The sequence below is a fragment of the Schistocerca piceifrons genome, chromosome 3 (assembly GCF_021461385.2).
Source record: "Schistocerca piceifrons isolate TAMUIC-IGC-003096 chromosome 3, iqSchPice1.1, whole genome shotgun sequence".
Classification (NCBI taxonomy): domain Eukaryota; kingdom Metazoa; phylum Arthropoda; class Insecta; order Orthoptera; family Acrididae; genus Schistocerca; species Schistocerca piceifrons.
The window spans coordinates 502,948,812-502,968,948 of NC_060140.1; the positions used below are offsets into that span (position 1 = coordinate 502,948,812).

At 39.0% G+C, this 20,137-nt stretch overlaps 1 protein-coding gene across 1 annotated transcript in view; it reads left to right on the forward strand.

Moving 5' to 3' along the window:
* LOC124788272 (cytochrome P450 4g15-like) overlaps nt 1–20,137 on the forward strand; it is a 154,819-nt gene that overhangs the window by 87,282 nt on the left and 47,400 nt on the right. The window contains exon 7 of the mRNA XM_047255481.1: nt 11,344–11,470. Within this exon, the coding sequence (XP_047111437.1) occupies nt 11,344–11,470 (127 nt within the window). The remainder of the gene's footprint in view (nt 1–11,343; nt 11,471–20,137) is intronic.

Sequence of the window (20,137 nt, forward strand, 5' to 3'; positions counted from 1 at the left end):
AGACTCCCAAGTTTCACAACCATACAGCCCTACAGGTTGGATCAGTGTTTTGTACAGCTGGAGTTTGAAATTCCCTGAGAAACTGCATGATTTAAAAAGCTGGCTCAGACTGAAGTATGATTGGTTTGTGGCTCAGATCCTCATTTTGATTTCTGCCTCACATGATGCATATTATGTAAAGGTTACCTCCAGTTATTTAAAATTATGACCCCTTTTGTATGATTGGGTTCAGACAAACAGAGGCTGGAGTGGATCTCTTGAATAGACATGAGTTCTGCACATCATCAGATACTTGGTCTTCAACTCGTTCACAAGAAGACCAATTCTGCTCACTGCCACCTCCATCCTGCTGCTCATCCACATCAGTTCTTCCACAGATCTGGACAACAAGTCCACATTGTCGGCAGTTGCAAGATGTCTGATTTTCTCTCCCTGTGCCTCAATCCCCCCCCTCCAGTGTTCTTATGGAAAGCTTTCCCCATTATCTTTTTGAGAGACAGATTGATCAATATTGGTGACACACCACCTCCTTATCTCAAACCTGTTTGTTTATGTAGAGCTCTCCGTGATTTGGATCCCAAGCTTTACTTTGGCTTTTGACTCAGTTATACAAATTTGAATTGGGCTGATGAGTTTCTTGGGTATCCCAAACTCAGTTAGATAATTCATCAGGCTTACCTGGTGGATGCAGTCATATGCCTTCTTAAAATCTATGAAGAGCACCTGCATATCTTCTCCATATTCTCACACCTTCTCAGTGAGTTGTTGCAGTACATAGATATTGTTGGCAGTAGAATGGCCCTTTCTGAAAATCCTCTGATTGTCACAAGTCATTTCTTTTGTAAATGGCTGGATTCTATCCAGGATGCAGCTGGACAAGATTTTATAGCAGACATTCAGGAGGACAATTCCTCTGTAGTTGATGCATTCCATTTTGTCACCTTTCTTGTGTATGGGGCTGATGACCACTGTCTTAAGTCTTCTGGGATCTCCTCCAACATCCAAATCATCTGAATTAGTTGGTGGATAATCTTGTGGAGTCTCTCCCCTACAGTTTGAATGATTTCTGACTATATTCCATCTTCTCCTGGACTTTTTTCCTTCTTCAGCTTCATTATCTGATACTTTATTTCCTCCAGTGTAGGTTGTGGGTATTCTAAAGCTACAATCCAGAGTGAGATTTTCACTCTGCAGTGGAGTGTGCGCTGATATGGAACTTCCTGGCAGATTAAAACTGTGTGCCGGACCAAGACTCAAACTCAGGACCTTTGCCTTTCGCAGGCAAGTGCTCTACCATCTGAGCTACCCAAGCATGACTCATGGACCATCCTCACAGCTTTACTTCTGCCAGTACCTCATCTCCTACTTTCAAAACTTCACAGAAGCTCTAATGTGAACCTTGCAGAACTAGCACTCCTGGAAGAAAGGATATTGCAGAGACATGGCTTAGCCGCAGCCTGGAGGATGTTTCCAGAATGAGTAGGAGATGAGTACTGGCAGAAGTAAAGCTGTGAGGATTGGGCGTGAGTCATGCTTGGGTAGCTCAGCTGGTAGAGCAATTGTCCGCAAAAGGCAAAGGTCCCGAGTTTGACTCTTGGTCCAGCACACAGTTTTAATCTGCCATGAAGTTTTAAATCTACAATGTCAGGAGACTGAAATTCGAACACATCTTTAGATGCATCACTATTGAGGAGCCCTGTGAAGTATTGTTTCCATCTCTCAGAAATGTGGAGCTCATTGATGAGTATATTCCCATTAATGTCCTTGACAAATTTTTGGTGGCTTTGGTATCCCTTGTTAAGAAGTTAACTTTATGGTACATCTTTTGTGCCTCTTTCCTCAAGAAATCTTGTTGAGCCTCTCCTGCCATTTCTCTGACATACATTCTCTTTTCTCTCCTCAGGGTTGCTCAGGTAGTCCTCTGTACTTCTTCAAACTATCCTTTGACTTGTGCAAAATCTGCACCTTGTAGCCATGTCTCCTTGGCTTCTCTTCTCTTGGCGAATGCCTCAATGGATTTATTCCTAAACCAAATCTTCTTACCTCTGACCTGCTTCTCAATGACTGCATTTCCAACCTTATTTACTGCATGCTTGACTTTTTCGTAACTTCTTCTGAGTTCATGCACAAAAAGTTCTTGGTTTACTTGCTGCGTCAAATTTGGATAAAATCCCAAGCTTTTGATGACTACCTCCATCATCTTTGTCAGGGGTAAAACTGACTGTTGTGTACCAGTGAGTCTTCCACTTTTATAAGCAATGGATGGCTACTCATTGGCTGGATAATGTCATGGTGACAACAGCGCATACAGAGGTGACGGCCTCTATGTCCATAGATTTTGTTTGCACACTTTATCCAGCGTTGCTTGCAGTGCCATCCATCTCAACAGGTGGAGAACTGTGAGGAATGTAAGAAGTCTCCCTCTGCGCTCTTTCTTTATCAACTGCACGCTTCCATGAATTGCTGGGTGCATATCCGGAGTCTCTGTTGAAATTATTTTCACATAGTCTAAATTAAACTGCTTCCCTGATGACAGAGTCCCAGTAGTTTGAAGCATGAGCAAGTATTCCTGTTTCATTGAATAGAATCTTATGTTTATTTAACAAACTGTGCTTTGCCACCACTGATTTTTCTAGATACCTGTATTTCAGGTGATGCTGATGTTCCACATTCCACACAGCGATCGGCAACAGTTCTTATAGACTGGTCCACATAATCTTTGCTCACTCGCAAAGAATGCTGTAAATTCCTAGTACTTTCAGGCTGAGATTATCTTTCACGGGTCGCAACATTTCCTTAATATTCCTGGGTGGCTGGAAGACTGGTCTGATTCCCTGCTGGCTCAGGACTCTACCGATCTTGCTCATCATTGCACCGCAGAATGGTAACCACACAATGTGTTGGTCCTCTTGATCTGTTCGAACAGCGTCCTTCCTAGGTTTCTTCACCAGAGTAGATCTGATATCATGATCAGAATATCCATTTTTTTTCTGAATACTGTCATCAGATGGTTAATCTCGGAGCTGAGATGATCCTTGTCAAAAATAGTCCTTGCTCTGTGTACCGAGGTGTTCAGCATAGCTCTCTTCTGAGTTGGGTTGTGACAACTTTGTGCATTTAGATATAAATCTGTATATGCCAGTTTTCTGTACACAGAATGTCCGAGACATCCATCTGATTTTCGCTCCACCAGTATGTCTAAGAAGGGTAACTTCCCATCCTTCTCCACCTCCACTGTGAATCTTATGTTCTGGTGTATACCATTCAAATGATCAACAAACTGCTGCAGTGCCTCATTGCCATGTGCCCAGATTAAAAATGTATCGTCAACGCACTTGAAGAAGCAGGATGGACGTAAGGGAGCACTGTTCAATGCTCATTCTTCGAAATCCTCCATGAAAAAGTTATCTATGGCTGGTGACAGTGGCGAACCCATGGCTCTTCCATCAGTCATTTCATAATATCTTCCACCATACAAAAAATAGGTGGTCATCAAAGTGTGTCGAAATAACTTCAGTAGTTCAGGAGAGAAATGAGCAGCCAACAATTTTAATTTATCTTCCACCGGTACCTTTGTAAACAAAGAGACCACATCTAGGCTGATCATGATGTCATTCAGACCTATCCTCATCTGCTTTATAATGTCAACAAAATTTTTGAGTTGTTAATATGATGGCTACAGTGGCTGACTATAGGTGCTAATAATTTGGGTAAGTATTTTGCCAACCAATGTGTAGGAGACCCAATAGCACTAACAACAGGTCTCAATGGGAACCCATCCTTATGGATCTTCAGTAGACCGTATAACCTGGGTGGCCTTGGTGCTCTTGGTCGTAGATTCTTGACTAGTTCTTCTGGGAGGCCAGAGTTCTTCAATAGCTCCCCTGTCTTACTGCTAAGTGCTGCTGTGGGATCCCGTTTAAGAATCTGGAACGTGGTATCTTCCAATAATAGGGCCACTTTCTTATTATAATCAGTAGCATTGAGGATAACTGTGGCATTCCCTTTGTCTGCTGGTAGCACAACTAACTTTTGATCCTTCCCCAATTATTTCAATGCCAGTTTCTCCGCTCTGCTTACGTTGGACTTAGGAGGCTTGGCTGTTACTAAAATCTGACTGGTGGCAAGCCTTACCTCATTTGCTACCTCTTTGGGAAGGTGCCAAACCACTTGTTCTACTCCACTGATAATCTCGGCCATTGGTAGCTTTTGTGGAGCTGGAGAAAAGTTCAGTCCCTTACTGAACTGAGATGGTGGCGTCATCAATTTCCTTGTCGGAGAAGTTGATAACAGTGCGATGTGTGTCACTGGACCCAGAAATTCCTTTTCCAGGGTTAAGGCGCACAAATTTATCAGCCTGTTTTGCTGTAGTCTTGCTTAAATTAGCTCACTGATGTGCAGCCAAGGTCATATCTACCCACTCCCAGTCTCAAGGTGACAAAATGGCAGACAAAAACAAATGGCAACTATATAAGGAGCGAGAGTTGGCATCCAGTTCATACCTCATATGATGTATACTCTCCCTGATGATCACATGACTTGTCTTCCACAAAATTCTATTCACTGCAGCAGTTTGGATGTGATGTTCGACAACTGCAAAATTTGGTACAACCTCCTTGTCACAACAACATTGTAGAAAAGCCAGATTACTCAGCAGCTGTGACTGTTTCAGTCACAGCTTCTCCAGCTGATGAACACTGCACACTACATCCTCTCCATAGAGGAAACTGATATGACTATGAAGTCATTTGATGCGGCAAGTAAACCGAGAACTTTTTATGCAAGGACTCCGTCACGAAAGACTTCATAGTCATATCCTTCTGGGTTCTTTTGTGATACCTCTTTTTGCAGAATTTCATAGCAGTTGCTGGAACTGAAATTCTTTGTAGTGCCTTTGAGCAAATTATGAACTACTTTCTTAACATTGTTTCTAACTCTGACTGTGAGTTCATTGCTCCTGCACTCTGCACCCCATGCTGTCTTTACATCTATCAACCAGTTCTTTGCTTTGATGTCAATTTCAATGTGATCTTTCTGATTAATTGTCTTTCCATCCAGTGACAGCCAGCTTCCTTTATGTATATCATTTGATTGGAAACTTGTGCTGGGCATGATTAATTAAGAACACTTCATTTGCTCCATTTAGAATTACTTTTGTTACCCAATTACTGTCAATAATTTGCCAGCTATTTGGGCATCTAATCTCTTTTACAAGTGACACCCTCTCAACTTCTGTATTTATTTATTTCAATTTCCCTATGTGAACAAATCACTGAAAACAGAATGAGTCAATTTTTAATTTTATATTTAGTATGTAAGTACATTTATCTTATGGCAGTTTATCATATAATCTACCGTACGTTGCCTCACTTAGGAATATACAGAAGTATATAAACCTGAGTTACACTGTACTTAAACAAAGAATGATGAATCCACCATATTGACCACAAAAATAGGTTTAAGCTTACTAAAAAGAAATTATTCATCACATTCAGTGATCATAATTTTTGTTAAATCACCTGTTTAAATTACAGGTGTATTACAATACAAGTATTATGCATTGTTGCTTAGAAATTCATCTACACTGTAACACATACCTAAAGGCAATAATCTCAGTTTTTCTTTAAACTTGGGCATGTTCCCAACTAAATGTTTAATCTGTGATGGGAGGGAATTGAAAATCTTGGTCCTACTGTACAGAACCCCCTTCTGCACCATACTTTTTTCTTAGATCATAAGGAATATCAAGTTCCCTCTGGGTGTCACAGGGGCATGCTGAAAAGTAATACTTTCAAATTTTTATGTGAGAACTCTTAAAGCTTTTTAAATGAAACAAACACTACTAACATTCTGCATCTTTATTCTTCATATCTAGATATTTGCAGCTCTATGCCACTAGAAGGCTCTGAAGTGTAGCATGTAACATGGTGGTGTATAATGTAACTATTTCAGTACATGAAAAACAGTGTGTGGTAATTTTAAAAGATCTCATCCACAGATGGAGCATCCTCTCCTTTAGCTTGACAATGCCAGCCCACACACAAGTCCTGTGACATCTGCAACAATCTGGTGCCTTGGGTTCAGTGTCACCAATCACCCTCCATAGAGTCCCAACTTGGCCTTATCTGATTTTCATCTGTTTCCCAAATGTAAAGAACACCTTTGAGGACTTCACCTTGATAGTGGTGAAGTCATGCAAACAGAGGAGAGGCTGTAGCTCCATCAACAAAGTCAATCATTGTACAGTGATGGTATCAACAAACTGATGTCTCCTTAGGAGAAACGTCTTTGTAAGCAGGGTGACTATGTTGAGAAATAAATATGTAGATGTGAAGAATAAACATGTAGAATGTTAATCTACAGTAATAATGTTTGTTTTATTTAAAAAGCTTTAAGAGTTGTCACATAAAAAATTTGGACACATTAATTTTCTGCGTGCTCTCGTATAGTTATGATACCAAGCACTGGTTTTGAGTAACTTGTTACGTTTAATAACAAAGCACATCAGGGAAAAAGTATATTGATCAATGGTTGTAAGGATCTTTTTCTACATGAGTGTCTAGGATGGACTTCACACTAAATTTTTACAAACTACTTCTGTGCATAGATCACTTTTTTTTGCTAGTTGTTGAGTTCCCCAAAATATTATACCATAAGCCATAAGTGGATGAAAATAGCCAAAGTATGCTGTTTTTATTGTGTTCATCTCCCTGCTGTTAGATATGTTTCTTAGAAAAACATTGTCATGATTGATATTTTGCACAGATCTTGAATATGGTAGTGCCACTTCAGTTTGCTATCTATATGCAGACACACAAACTTGGAGGACGCAACCTTTAAAATCTCTTGCTCACTCATTTTTAGATTTATTTCATGTGGTACATCTACATCTATATTTTGTAAACCACTTTGATGACTGTGGCATGGAGTACTCCCTTTTTTGTAATTCAGTAGGGATTCTTGCTGTTTCGTTGATGTGCAGAGAACAGCTTGCATGGGATAGTTGTCATCTATTCTCAGGTGTGTGCAGATCAAGATTTTCAACATTTCTGTGTTACTCTCTCATGGATCAAACAAATGTGTGACAATTCATGCTGGCTTCCTTTGTAAACATTCACGATCTCTTTTTAGTGCTATTTGGTATGGAACCCACATGCTTCAGGAACATTCAGGGATAGTTTTCATGAGTGTTTTGTAAGCAATCTCCTTTGTTTAATACTTGCATTTTACCAGTGTCCACCAGTACGACATCATCTCCACTTGCTTTACCTGTAACTTAGTCTATGTGACCATTCCATTTTGTACTTGCAGAAATTGTTACACCAAGATATTTGTGTGAGTTGATTGATTCCATTTGTGACAGTTATTTTGTAGTCATAGGGCACTACATTTTAATTTTTGTGAAAAGCACAATTTTAGATTTCTGAAGATTTAAAAGTAGTTGCCACCACTTTGAAATCTTAGTGCAGCTTTTCTCACATGCTGTCACTGTTGTGGTCTTCAGTCCAGAGACCGGTTTGATGCCACTCTCCATGCTACTATAGCCTGTGCAAACCTCTTCATCTCTGAATAACTAGTGAAACTTACATCCTTTTGAATCTGCTTACTGTATTCATCTCCTTGTCTCCCTCTATGATTTTTACCCTATGATTTTTTTACTATAATACCTCCGATCTCATGTTCATCTATGTCCTCTTCCAGTTGTATAATATTGCTTTCAATTCATCTCCCTTGTAGAGGCACTCTACATAATCCTTCTAATTTCATCTTTCCCTTCTTTGCTGAGGACTGGCTTTCCAGCCTAACTCTTGATATTCATGCAGCTGCTTTTCTTTTCACCAAAGGCGTCTTTAATTGTCCTGGAGGTGGTATCTATCTTTTGCCTTATGAAGTATGCTTCTGACTCCTTACATTATCCCTCCATCCATTCCTGCTTAGCCATTATGCACTTACTGTCAATCTCTTTTTTTAGACATTTGTATTCCCTTTCACCTGTTTCAGTTGCTGAATTTTTATATTTAACCCTTCATCAGTTAAATTCAAAGATTTCTACAAGACCTTGTATTTTATCTAAAAACAAAGATGATGTGACTTACCAAATGAAAGTGCTGGCAGGTCGACAGACACACAAACAAACACAAACATAACACGCAAAATTCGAGCTTTCGCAACAAACTGTTGCCTCATCAGGAAAGCGAGAAGGAGAGGGAAAAGACGAAAGGATGTGGGTTTTAAGGGAGAGGGTAAGGAGTCATTCCAGTCCCGGGAGCGGAAAGACTTACCTTAGGGGGGAAAAAGGACGGGTATACACTCGCACACACACACATATCCATCCACACATATACAGACACAAGCAGACATCTCTGTCTTATTATTACACAATCAATCTGAACCCTTCTGGTGCCTCTGGGTATCTTCCATGTATACAACCCTCTTTCATGTTTCTTAAACCAAGTGTTAGCAATGAATAAATTATGCTCTGTGCAAAATTCTGTCAGGTGGCTCCTCCTTCCATTCCTTTCCCAAAGTCTATATTCACCTATTACTTTCCCTTCTCTTCCTTTTCCTACTATCAAATTACAATCCCCCATCACAGTACTATTAAGTACTTCACAAGGTTTGACTACACCATGAGAAATAAAGCTTGAGAGTAGATTAAAAAATGAAGGAGAATATTCAAAATTCTTAGATATTTATATTGATAAGAATCTGAACTAGAAGCCATATGTTATAGATCTTTTTAAAGATCTTCAACAACTTTTGCATAATGAATAATATCATATTTTGGAGATGACAGTGTTAAAAAGTCAACTTACTTTCCCTATTTACTAATGACTTATGTCATCATATTCTTTGATAACTCATCACTGAAGAGAAAGGTATCTGTTGCATAGAAGTGTGTAATAAGGAAAATATGAAGTGTCCCACTGTAGAACCTCTTTCAGACAACTCTTTAAACAGTTTATGATGTTTTTCCCATCCCCCAGAACATGGGCAGTGAGCATGCTTGCTAACATCAATAAGGAGTGGCTGTATATTGTCACTCTTTAACACAAAACACAGCATAATAATTATCATACCAAAGCTTTATATTAACAGTGAGACAATAGTGAATAATTTAATAAAAAATTTACTGAGGTTGGATCTGTTGGTTGAAATCCTGAAGGATGATAACATTGCTCCAAATATATTGATTTTAACTTTGATATAAATACCTTTAGCAATATAAATCCATTTGATATAAATCCCATTTTAGAGAAATAAAATGTATGTGATGGGTGGACACATACAAATAATGCACTGAATTAGTGTTCAGTGTCTGTCACCAGTGCAAATTTTGGTATTACTTTGTGCAGACATAGCATTCACACCTAGCAGCACGCTCTAAATAATATTTTACAAGACCCAGTACACAAAAATAGCATTTGTGGCATACACACCACCCATAACTTTCCATCTCCAGACAAAAGCAAAATCAAATATCTCACCAAAACTGCAAATGCAAAGAAGATGGGTGAAAGAGTGTGGGCTCTGCCCTGCATACTTATTCAAATGTTTGATCATATTACCACCCCTTGATGCAGTGAAGATACTTTCATCCTGACCGCCATTCATAATTTTCATAATAACCATATAAATACTTATGATAAAACAATAAAAACCTTTTCAGTCATTATGTGATCTCTTAATAAACCCACTCACACATTATTTCAACAATTTTAAACAAATGTCAAACACATAGATCAGCACATCCAGTATTCGAGTCAAAACACTAACTGACCTACTTTATAAATCACATCTACAATTAACCATTGAGTGAGTGCACTTAGGTATGAAATGTGCCAGACATAAATAACATTGTCTCCTATTGTTCCATTGTTGTTTTACAATTGCAAGTCTGTACCTATTCCTTCATTATTGCTTCAGCTAACATAGTGATAAGTTGTGTTGTCTCATGTCCAAATGAACAGCAGTAATATAAAATAAATGTTGAGGTAGGTGAAAAAAATTTTATGATCCATGCAAGAAAATAACCCAGATCCCAAGCTAGCACCACAATTCTGCAAGGAGACAGTCTTCTTTGAGATAATCAGTAATTCATTGAGCAGTTGGCTGGTAGCTGATGTAACTGTGCTGTTCAATGTTTAGAGTCAGGTATTACTGAGGAGTAACACTTGTATGCAGTGAGTTATATAACGAAAGCTCATTTTATTATTTAATTAATTTAAGATTAAACTGCGACTTTGCTCATACATGTTTACCTTACCAACATAAAGACAGTTATTCTTTACAAGTGCACAAAGTAAGTGATACACATGCTCATGTTATAAGACACAGCTTGCCTGCTTGAGGATTAAATACACATTGAAAGTTATTGGAATACTAAAGATGGAAATTCATGCTGGTAAGATCATTTGTGTCTCTGTGGAGGATTTCATAGTAATGGCACTATATACATTAATAAACTAAATTGTTTATAACATCTTTCAATTTGTTTAGTAAGATAAATAATCTATTCATTATATTGCAGGCATTATCCTCTTACATCTGGTGATCACAAGTGTGACATTCATTATGGATTCAATTTTTACAATTTATTATAAACAATAATGGAATAATGTTAACAATTTTTTAACTATTAAAGCTACAGACATGGATTTATATTCAATGATCTTGTCCCACTGCCATGGCTCCAAAACTGCTGTCAGTTTTTCTCTAGCTTACTTGCAATGAATTTAATGCATTTTCATTAAAATTATATTAGTGACAACATTTCAAGTGGCAGGTCCCTCCATCTTAGCTTGTCCCTAGACCATGTTGCTACAACACACCCCTTTTTCTGCCTGGGATAACCCCAGTGACCATTGGGCCTTGTGGCTTGCTAGACACCTTTACTTCCACTCAGCTCGCCTGTCACAGTCCATCTGGCAGCTGGCTGCCCCAACAAACACTCACACTAGCCCACAACCAATCTGTCAGATTCAGACCAATCTGTGACAGTCAAACCAGTTGCTTGTAACGTTATGAGTTGGGCATGTGGACAATAGCCCCAGGGTATATCTACTGCCTTATGAACCCTGTTGTCAGTGATCAATCACAACAGTAGCATTGATAATTACAATACTAGATATCCATCACTCTGCCTTAGATAAATCTTAAGAAATACTATATATAGTCAGCATGCCACCATACATTCTGCTGAAATGATGAAATGAGTCATTCCACATCTTAGTGAAAGGTCACAAGTGTGATCCAGGGAACATACAGATAATAACTGCCTGCCATGTCATTAAAGCTTCAAATGTGTTCTTAAAGTTTATTCATTCCCTTCCGTTTTTTCAGGATGTGTGATATTATTCACCAGAGAACATACAAGGTTTGGCTGAGGCTAGAACCAATATTCCGCTTGGTAGGAATGGCTAAGGAACAGTTGCAGCATCTGAATACAATACACGGTCTCTCATCAAAAGTAAGTATGGTGTGGTTCTAATGCGTAAAATGTCCACTACCAAAAAATGTTTTATATTTTTATTTCCAAAGTGCTACTGAATGATATTATAAATTGTAGCATGTATACAGGGTGTTTCAAAAAGGACTTTACAATTTTAAAAATTCATATAAATTTAGTGAAAGAAAATATAGAGCTGGGTTTAGAGGGAAACACATCAAGTTGTTTTACCTTAAACTAAAGATGTTGTATGTGGCTTCCATTGGTTATTGTGCAAAAATCCCATTGGAAGTATATTTCTTCCCAAACTCACTGTAACATTTCAGGTGCAACTTGCTCAGTGGCAGTGTAAATTCTTGCTCTAAGTACAGGTAGAGAAGCTGGCTCAGGAGGTACAAACACAATATCCTTGATGAATCTCCATAAAAAAAAAATCAAGCATGTGTCAGGTCTGGAGAACATGGGGGCCATGCAATTGGCACATCATGGCCAATCCATTGACCTGGAAAGCAGTCACTGAGAACATCCCAGATGTCAGCCGGGTGGTGAGGTGGTGCACCATCTTGCATGAAGAAAACATTTTTGTTCTTGGTCATTATCATTGATCTTTGGTATCAAAAATTGTAACATATCCAGGTACACTATCCTGTAGATAGTACTCTCGTGGGAAAAAAAGGAGCCTTACACTTTGTTCTTGCTCAATGCACAAAAAATGTTCAGTTTAGGGCTATCACAAACATGTTTCAACGTTTGATGTGGATTTTCACTGACCCAAATCCTACAGTTACATGTGTTAACCTTGCCACTTAAGTGAAAGGTGACTCATCAGAAAAGATGATTTTGTCCAAGAAATGTTCACCCTCATGTAATCGATTTAACATATCCATATAGAAGTTCTTGCAAGCAATTTTATCAGTGTCTTTTATTACTTGTATGATAGTCAGTCTGTACAGTTTTAAATGCAAATGGTTTCTCAACACATGGCAAACAGTCGCACATGGGATTTGCAGTTCACAAGATGCATACTAGGTCGATTTTGTAGGGCTGTTGAGAAAACATTGCCTCACTCACTTAACAACATCGTCAGATGTGCTTGGACAACCCGATGATTTACCATGTCGTACCGAGCACCCTGTTTCTACAAAACATTTATGCAACTCATAAATTGTAGGCCTACTAGGAGGATCTTTAGTGTACTTGGTATGGAAATTATGCTGAACTGTTGTCGCCAACTTCGATTCTTCAAACCAAAACACACAGCTAAGACGCTCAGGTAAAGCGAAGGCAGCCATCTTTAAAGCAACAGCCACTAACGCTCCTTACAGTATGATTTGGCGTTAGTGAACTAATTCAGCATTAGTGAACTATGCAAGACAAAACTTGATGTATTTCCCTACAAGTTGACAATACAGTCACCTCTGTAGGTACTATGAATTAATTTATATGAATTTTCAAAGTTGTAAAGTCCTTTCTGAAACACCCTGTATTTACTGGAGTCTTCATTCACAAAATACATTGAAATCTTAGGAGTTAAAGTATGAGCAGTAACAAATAATGAAGCCACCCACAATATGAATTACACTTTTCCTTGTATGTTAACAATGTATGGAAAAGTCGGACTGCTACTTACTGTAAAGATACTCATCAAGTTGCAGACAGGCACAACTAAAAGACGTTTCCACATTAGGTTTTGGCCAAAGCCTTTGTCACAAAAAGAAACACACACACATTCATTCACACAGGCAGCACACCTCACACACATATGACTGCCACCTCTGGCAGGTCAGACCAGCATTCAGTATCGGTTTGAAGTAGGTCAAACATTTAATTGATGTTGGCTAATAGCAAATGTAGCCAGAGCCATTTGTCATGAAATATGAAAATCATAACATCATTCACTGCAAAGCTAATATGATTACCCAATCTACATCCAAAGTACAATTTTCACATAAGCTAGGAACCACTAGACAAATACGTCCAAATATTACATCCCTGATTTTAGAAGTTATCAATACTTGGCTTTTCACCACTTTACTGTGTTTCCCACAGCTTCCTCTGTTTTTAATCCTACCACTAGCATTTCTACAAAGTCCTTTCCATTTTTTGATATGTCTCTGAGGTTTTTTTATTCTGAAAATAGGCTACTTTCCATATTTTGATATGTCTCTGAGGTTTTTTTTATTCTGAAAATAGGCTACTAATTAAACATTTTCCTTCCCATTCCTCAATCTTAACATTACTGTGTGGACAGCCTGACTCATTACATTACTCTTTCCCTTTAGAATTGTCATACAACAAATTATTCTCAATGTCTTTGAATCCCATTTCATGTAAATTTCTTTTTCCACAAGTTTTTCCTTTTTGGTTTTGAACATGTTTCGGATACACCAAGTTCCTCATTAATGAAATTTTCTTCAAATGCAGCTTGATTTACAACACAATTTATAACAGTACACATTCTTCCCTTAACAATTTTTTTTATTTTCTCCCACCAGATTGGGTATAAAGTTTCACAAATTTTAACAAGATTTTCCTGCAGCCTTTCCATTTTTCTCAGTCTCATAATTATTCCAAAGTATCCTTAAGAATTTTTCTCTTTTTCCCTCCAAACTCATGCACAATCTTAATTCATTATAACACTTTTAACTTTCATCTGTCAACACTTTAATGAGCAGTAACTCACCGAAACTAATAGACAACATGTGATTTTCAAGTGCCATTTCATTAGCAACCCTATTTTTCCTATTTTCAATATCTGGAGCAACATATTTACTATTTAAATTCATTACCTCATGCTCATTTATTTCAATGTAAATCTCACTGTCAACCTCTGAATCTTCATTATTATTAATCTCCCTTTCCTGACTCCCATCAACATCTGTAACATTAATTACAAGGGTAGACCAATAAATAAGCTTCTCTACTTTATTTCTCTCTAAATGAAACCATCCCCATGATGTGAGGCATGACAAGTTGGACTGGTATGTGTCAACAATGTTCATACCAGCTTGTGATGCATACCACAGTATGTTGCCCTTACACTGCCAGAGCTAGCATGGAGTTACCACTATTAAGTGTGTCTGCTTTTGAGGTGCAGTCTGTCATTAATTTTTTTCGCAGCAAAACAACTATCTGATGTCAATATCCTATTGGAATCAATCTCTATCTATTTGGTAGGCTGTAGGAGGATTCAAATGGTTCAACACTGGCATGTACAGTTTGTTGAAGGGTGTGAAACTGAGCATGATGCACAGTGCACAGGAAGACCCACTACAGTGACATGTGATGATGCCATTATTTCAGTTCTTAATATTGTGGAGGAAGATAGTCATGTTACCATTAACAACATCCCAATGCAGCTACTTGCTGGGGTTGCAATTGGATGCTCATCCATTGCAAAGACCCTGACAGACCATCTTCACTATCACAAACTATGTGCAAGATGGGTGTGATATTCACAAGCAGCAGCTGATGAGTCCGGACATAATGTATCTGGAAACACATCAGACAGAGGGAGGTCTGCTGTTCAAATGGCTTTTACTGGGGCTGGGGGTGAGACCTTGATCCAGCATTTGACTCCTGAGTCGAAATGTCAGGGTATTGTGTACAAGAACCCTAGAAAAAGTGGCACAAAAAAAGGCGAAGGTCACACAATTGGCAGGGAAATGTATGGCAACCATCTTTTGGGTTTTTCTTGTTCACTACCTGCTTTGCAACACCACAATGAATGCAGAGAGATACTGAAATGTCCTGAAGGCTCTGCTAGCTGCAATTGAAAAAAAAGTCCTGGAGTTTTGTCTCTTTCTTCATGACAACGCTCAGCCACATACAGCTTGAATGATTCAGGTGGAACTTAGTAGATTCAACTGGGAAGTGTCCCCACATCCTCCATATTCACCAGATATTGCCCCAAACGATTTTCACATGCTCCTCCAACTCAAAGTTCACTGTGGAGGTAAGCACTTTAACAGTGATGATGTAGTGACATCTACAGTGAACAGCTGGTTACAAGCACATGTCACAGCCTCATACAACACTCGATCAGAAAAACTTGTGTCATAATACTGAGATTGCTTGGAACAACATTGAAACTATGTAGGAAAGTAACAGAAGCATTGTACAATGTCGATAAAATTATTTCAACTTGATAAATTGTGTTCATGCTTTTTTATAACACATAGGGAAACTTACTGGATGCACCTCACACAATCTGTTCACTACCTCCCCCCATCTACGAACAATATCTGATTGTCAATCATCAGCTTTATGCCCTACTGTATTGACAATTACTAACTCACTCTCCACTGCAGTCACCATATAATTAAACAATTTTCTCAAGTCAGACTCAGTACAACAATCATCTTCTATTTCATCTCTTTGTATTTCAGTTCCTGCCCAGCACTGAACAGTTGTAACAACATCAGTGTCAAGATCCAAATTTTCAACAGCTTTTTGTTGATGATCATTATTATTCTCTAATTTGTCATCTTTCCTCATAGTTTTCCAACCTAGCTGCTTCTGAGACTTCACTTCCAAACATCTCTAACATTTATTTTGAATTCAGTGGTCCAATTTTTGTTTGTTTCTCTTGTACCACAATTACAGACCATCACAGGAGCAAGTCACAGTTTCGTGATTGATTTTCTGACTCATACTTTTTGTTAAATATTATCCTATACTGTTAAATTACTCACCAAGCTGCCCCTGCCCAAAATGTTGAACATAAGAATAATGGGTGAGACTTTGTCATGACATGCATGATGCACAATACTAGAAAGTTTGTTATAGAAAATGATTGTGTCAGTATCTGTGAAACTAATTAGTGTAATGTGGTCGCTAAATTTTTTTGAGAGTTACTGAATTAAAAGCAGCACCATGGCAGCCATGTGTGAGGCAACCAGACAGGCACAGATGTACTGATATGTAATTTCTCAAGCAAGCCTGTTTGTACAGCACATGGCAGATGTGCCAAGCAGTATAATCATGGTGACTTCGCAGGGAAGTTGTGCAACTGTGAGCCAGGCTGTGGAGTATTTCCACACCACAGAAGCAAGGGTGCTGATTTGAATGTGCCTGGAAGCAACGTACTGGCATAACAAGTGAGATGTTAACCACTATAAATACCATCTGATTCTTGTACAATTATGCACAGTCTGGCAGCACCCTCCATGACATTGGGGCCTTGCACGTCTCCATCACACTATGGGCCAGTCAGCAGTTGACGCTGGTCTGGCATGATTCTAACTCTGCACCTGTGGACTTAAAATGCCACAACAGATGAGCCATCCCCTAGGCTCCATGGCAGCACCAAGCTTCTGCCTTGGAGGGCAGTGGTTCACATTCAGTGTGGTACTGTCACCATCCTTCTGCACCAGGGTGAGTTTCTAACCCAGCAGCAGTGGATACTTTGGACAGTTCAGCAGATGTATTTGTCTCTGACATTGTTCACACAGCCATTCTGCTGCTGCAACCTTTTTACGTCATCGGCACTGCCACTGGACCAGGTGCTCGCAGAGGGCATATCCAGAGGTTGTGCAGCACTCCGACATTGTAACTCAAGACTAAATCAAATATGTTGCGTTATACAGTGGAGTTTTCCTAGCCATCCCTGGCCAGCACCACTGCCTCCACAACCCACCACTCCACTGCCTCTACACCACAGCAGCCCCACTTAACCTGGATCACTAGTGGACTTCATCTGGAAACTGGTACCAGCATACAACATGGCTTTGCAATCAGAGTGTGCAATTTCATCAGACAGTGGGATGAGTGAGCAGTTGTGAGTAGTTGTTTTCCTTGTTTTATGTGTAGAGGGATGTAGTCTAAGTGAGTGATCTATAGGGATTTCAGAGTTACGTTAGTACAGCCAGGGAACTGGCTGATGTTCTGCTATTCCATGGCAATGGAAATGAGCATTGCTTATGACTAATGAGATCTGATTAGTGTAACTCAACAGGGCATTCTGCATGTTGTACAGTGTCAGACACAGTACTGTAATTCGTGTTAACTGTCATCGCTATGGGCATATGACTAGTCAGTGCACAGAGTCAAGACAGATGACGATAAGACATTAGAGCACACTGTAAGTATGTGTTGTGTCATATGGCCCATTGTGAGTTTAATTTGTGTTCTTTAGTGTGTAGTGGAGATAGAGGTTACACAATGGCAGTCTCAAGCACAACGTTCAATAATCAGGATCCAGTTCAGGCATTGGTTAATGAAATGATGGAGTTAAAAGCATGTATTGCAGATTTGTGTAATGGGCTTGCAGCTAGGGAAGAAGAACTGGAATCAGCCAGACAACCTACTCCTTTATTAGGTCCAGCCACAGCCAGTCTCTGGAAAGTTGACTGATGACACAGTGTCATTTTTGAATGATCTCCAGTTAGCAGCTAATATTCAGTGAGGTCACAGATTCAGTTAGTACTTGTGACAAAGTTTTGGCTAGTAGGGGAAGCCAAGACATATATCAGATGTACAGAGGGACTAAGAGGCACACAAATATTTGATGAATTGTAGAAAGGTCTCCTACAAAGGTACAAGAAGCAAAACAGCATAAGGTTTCCTCATGAGCACTTGGGTGATCATCAAAGAGACATAATGACTCAGTAGAAAATTTTGTGGAGAGAATATTGAAAGCGAATGTACATACATATGAATTAGGGGAAAGTGATGAGGCAAACTGGGTCATAACCCTGTGGAATGGAGCTGAGGGCATTGGGGGCATTTTTAAGGAAATTGCTACCTGATAAGTCTAGAAGGGTGAAAACAGATACCCTGGAGGATTTATACTCTGTTGTCAAATTAGCCATGGAGTTTGAAGAGATTGGTCTAGTAACTGGACTGTGGGACAAGTGAGGAGTATTCTTCACTAATATGTGGTGTTATAGATGTGGGAGAATGACACACATACAGAGGCAATATTGTCAATTTTGGTGCATTAGAAGTGGTGCTGTTGGACACTAACAGTGAAGCTGTAGATACTGTAAGGGGAAATAAGGGTGAATAAGCTGGTGTTAAACACAAAAGGGAACCGCAGGTCCACCGCCCAGAGTTCCCGATAAATTTCAGTGGAACTAATATGGATGCAGAGGTGGAGTGTAGTATAGTGGGAACAGTGAAGGATAAAAAGCACAACTTTTTATTGGACACAGGGGCAACTTTGATTCAGTGAACCACTCTTTATTACTTAACAAACTTAAGAGCTACAGGATCAAGGGTACTGCATTACAGTGGCTCAGTTCTTATCTGATAGAAAGGAAACAAGGAGTTATTTTAACATTAAATTCAGGTAACTACTACTCTTATGGAGAAAAAGTTCCCAAGGGGTCCTACAGGGTTCAATACTGGATCTATACCTGTTCTTGTTGTATGCCAATGATTTACCATTAAATACCAATGCTCATTCAGGCTTGTTTGCAGATGACACATCAGTCCTGATAGAAGATGACACTCTTGAAAAAATTCCAAATAGTGTACAAAATGTTGTAGGACATCCTGAACCCCTGGTTCCATAAAAATGGACTAAAACTGAGTGGGACAAAGACCCCGATAATGCAGTTTTGTCTCCAAATCATCAGCAATGGGCCCCTTAAAAATAGCTCATAATAATGAGTTGATGACAGAAGAAACCCATGTGAAATTCTTGGGCCTAAACCTTCACAAAAGTCTTAACTGGAAGACACTTAAAGACTTCTTGGCAAATATCTGAAATACCCTAGCTTTTGCAATGTTTATTTTATCTCCTTCCGCTCATGTGAACACAAGAAAGAACAACTGTCATAGTTATTTCAAACCAGTTATGCAGTGTGGAACAATTTTCTGGGGAAATTCTACAAATAGTGTAAGGCTATTAATTCTTCAGAAGAAAATTATTAGAAATGTGTGCAGACCATAAAAATGAGTCATGTCACCCAACATTAAAGACATTAAAAATATAACCATTTCTCCATTGTACATTTTAGAAATTTTGACTTTTGTATATAACAACCAATGTAAATTTGAAAAGTACCACTTTTACCACAGCAATGTTATTCATCACAAGGAGAACCTCAGACTTCCCTCACATAATGTAAAGCTTTATGCTCAGACACCACTATACACAGGGCTAGAGGTCACAAACTACAAGGTAGGAAGATATTCAACATGGGCCTTAGCTCTTTGAAAAGATTACTCCATAATATTTTTGTAGAAAAATGTTACTATACCATTGAAGAATTCATGGAAGACCGTTTTAGAGTTTGAACAATAGAAAGACATAGACTGCTAATCTGTAAACCGTTAATATATAACAAATATTGTAGTGTTATATGTATTTATGGAAATGGGTTCAGTAATCAGGATATACAAAACTTAATTCCCATATATGTCGTAGCTTGTATATATTTACACTTGATACTGTGTCCATACAGAAAGAAGTATAACAAAGAACTGACTAAATTAAAGTTAAGATGGAGGCTTGACAGAACACTTAGAGTTCATAGATATTAAGTTTCATGGTCAATACCAACTGTCGATGCCACACAGCCCCCCCCCCTCCCCCCACTCCCCCACAGTACGGAGTACTACAGATGTCCAAGGGTGAGGGCGTGCAGGCCTCGACATTGGTGGAAATGCATGTAGGCAGGCACACCACAGGCACTTCCATCTCAAACGAGGTGGGTTGTGCAGGCGGAGTGGCAAGAGGCA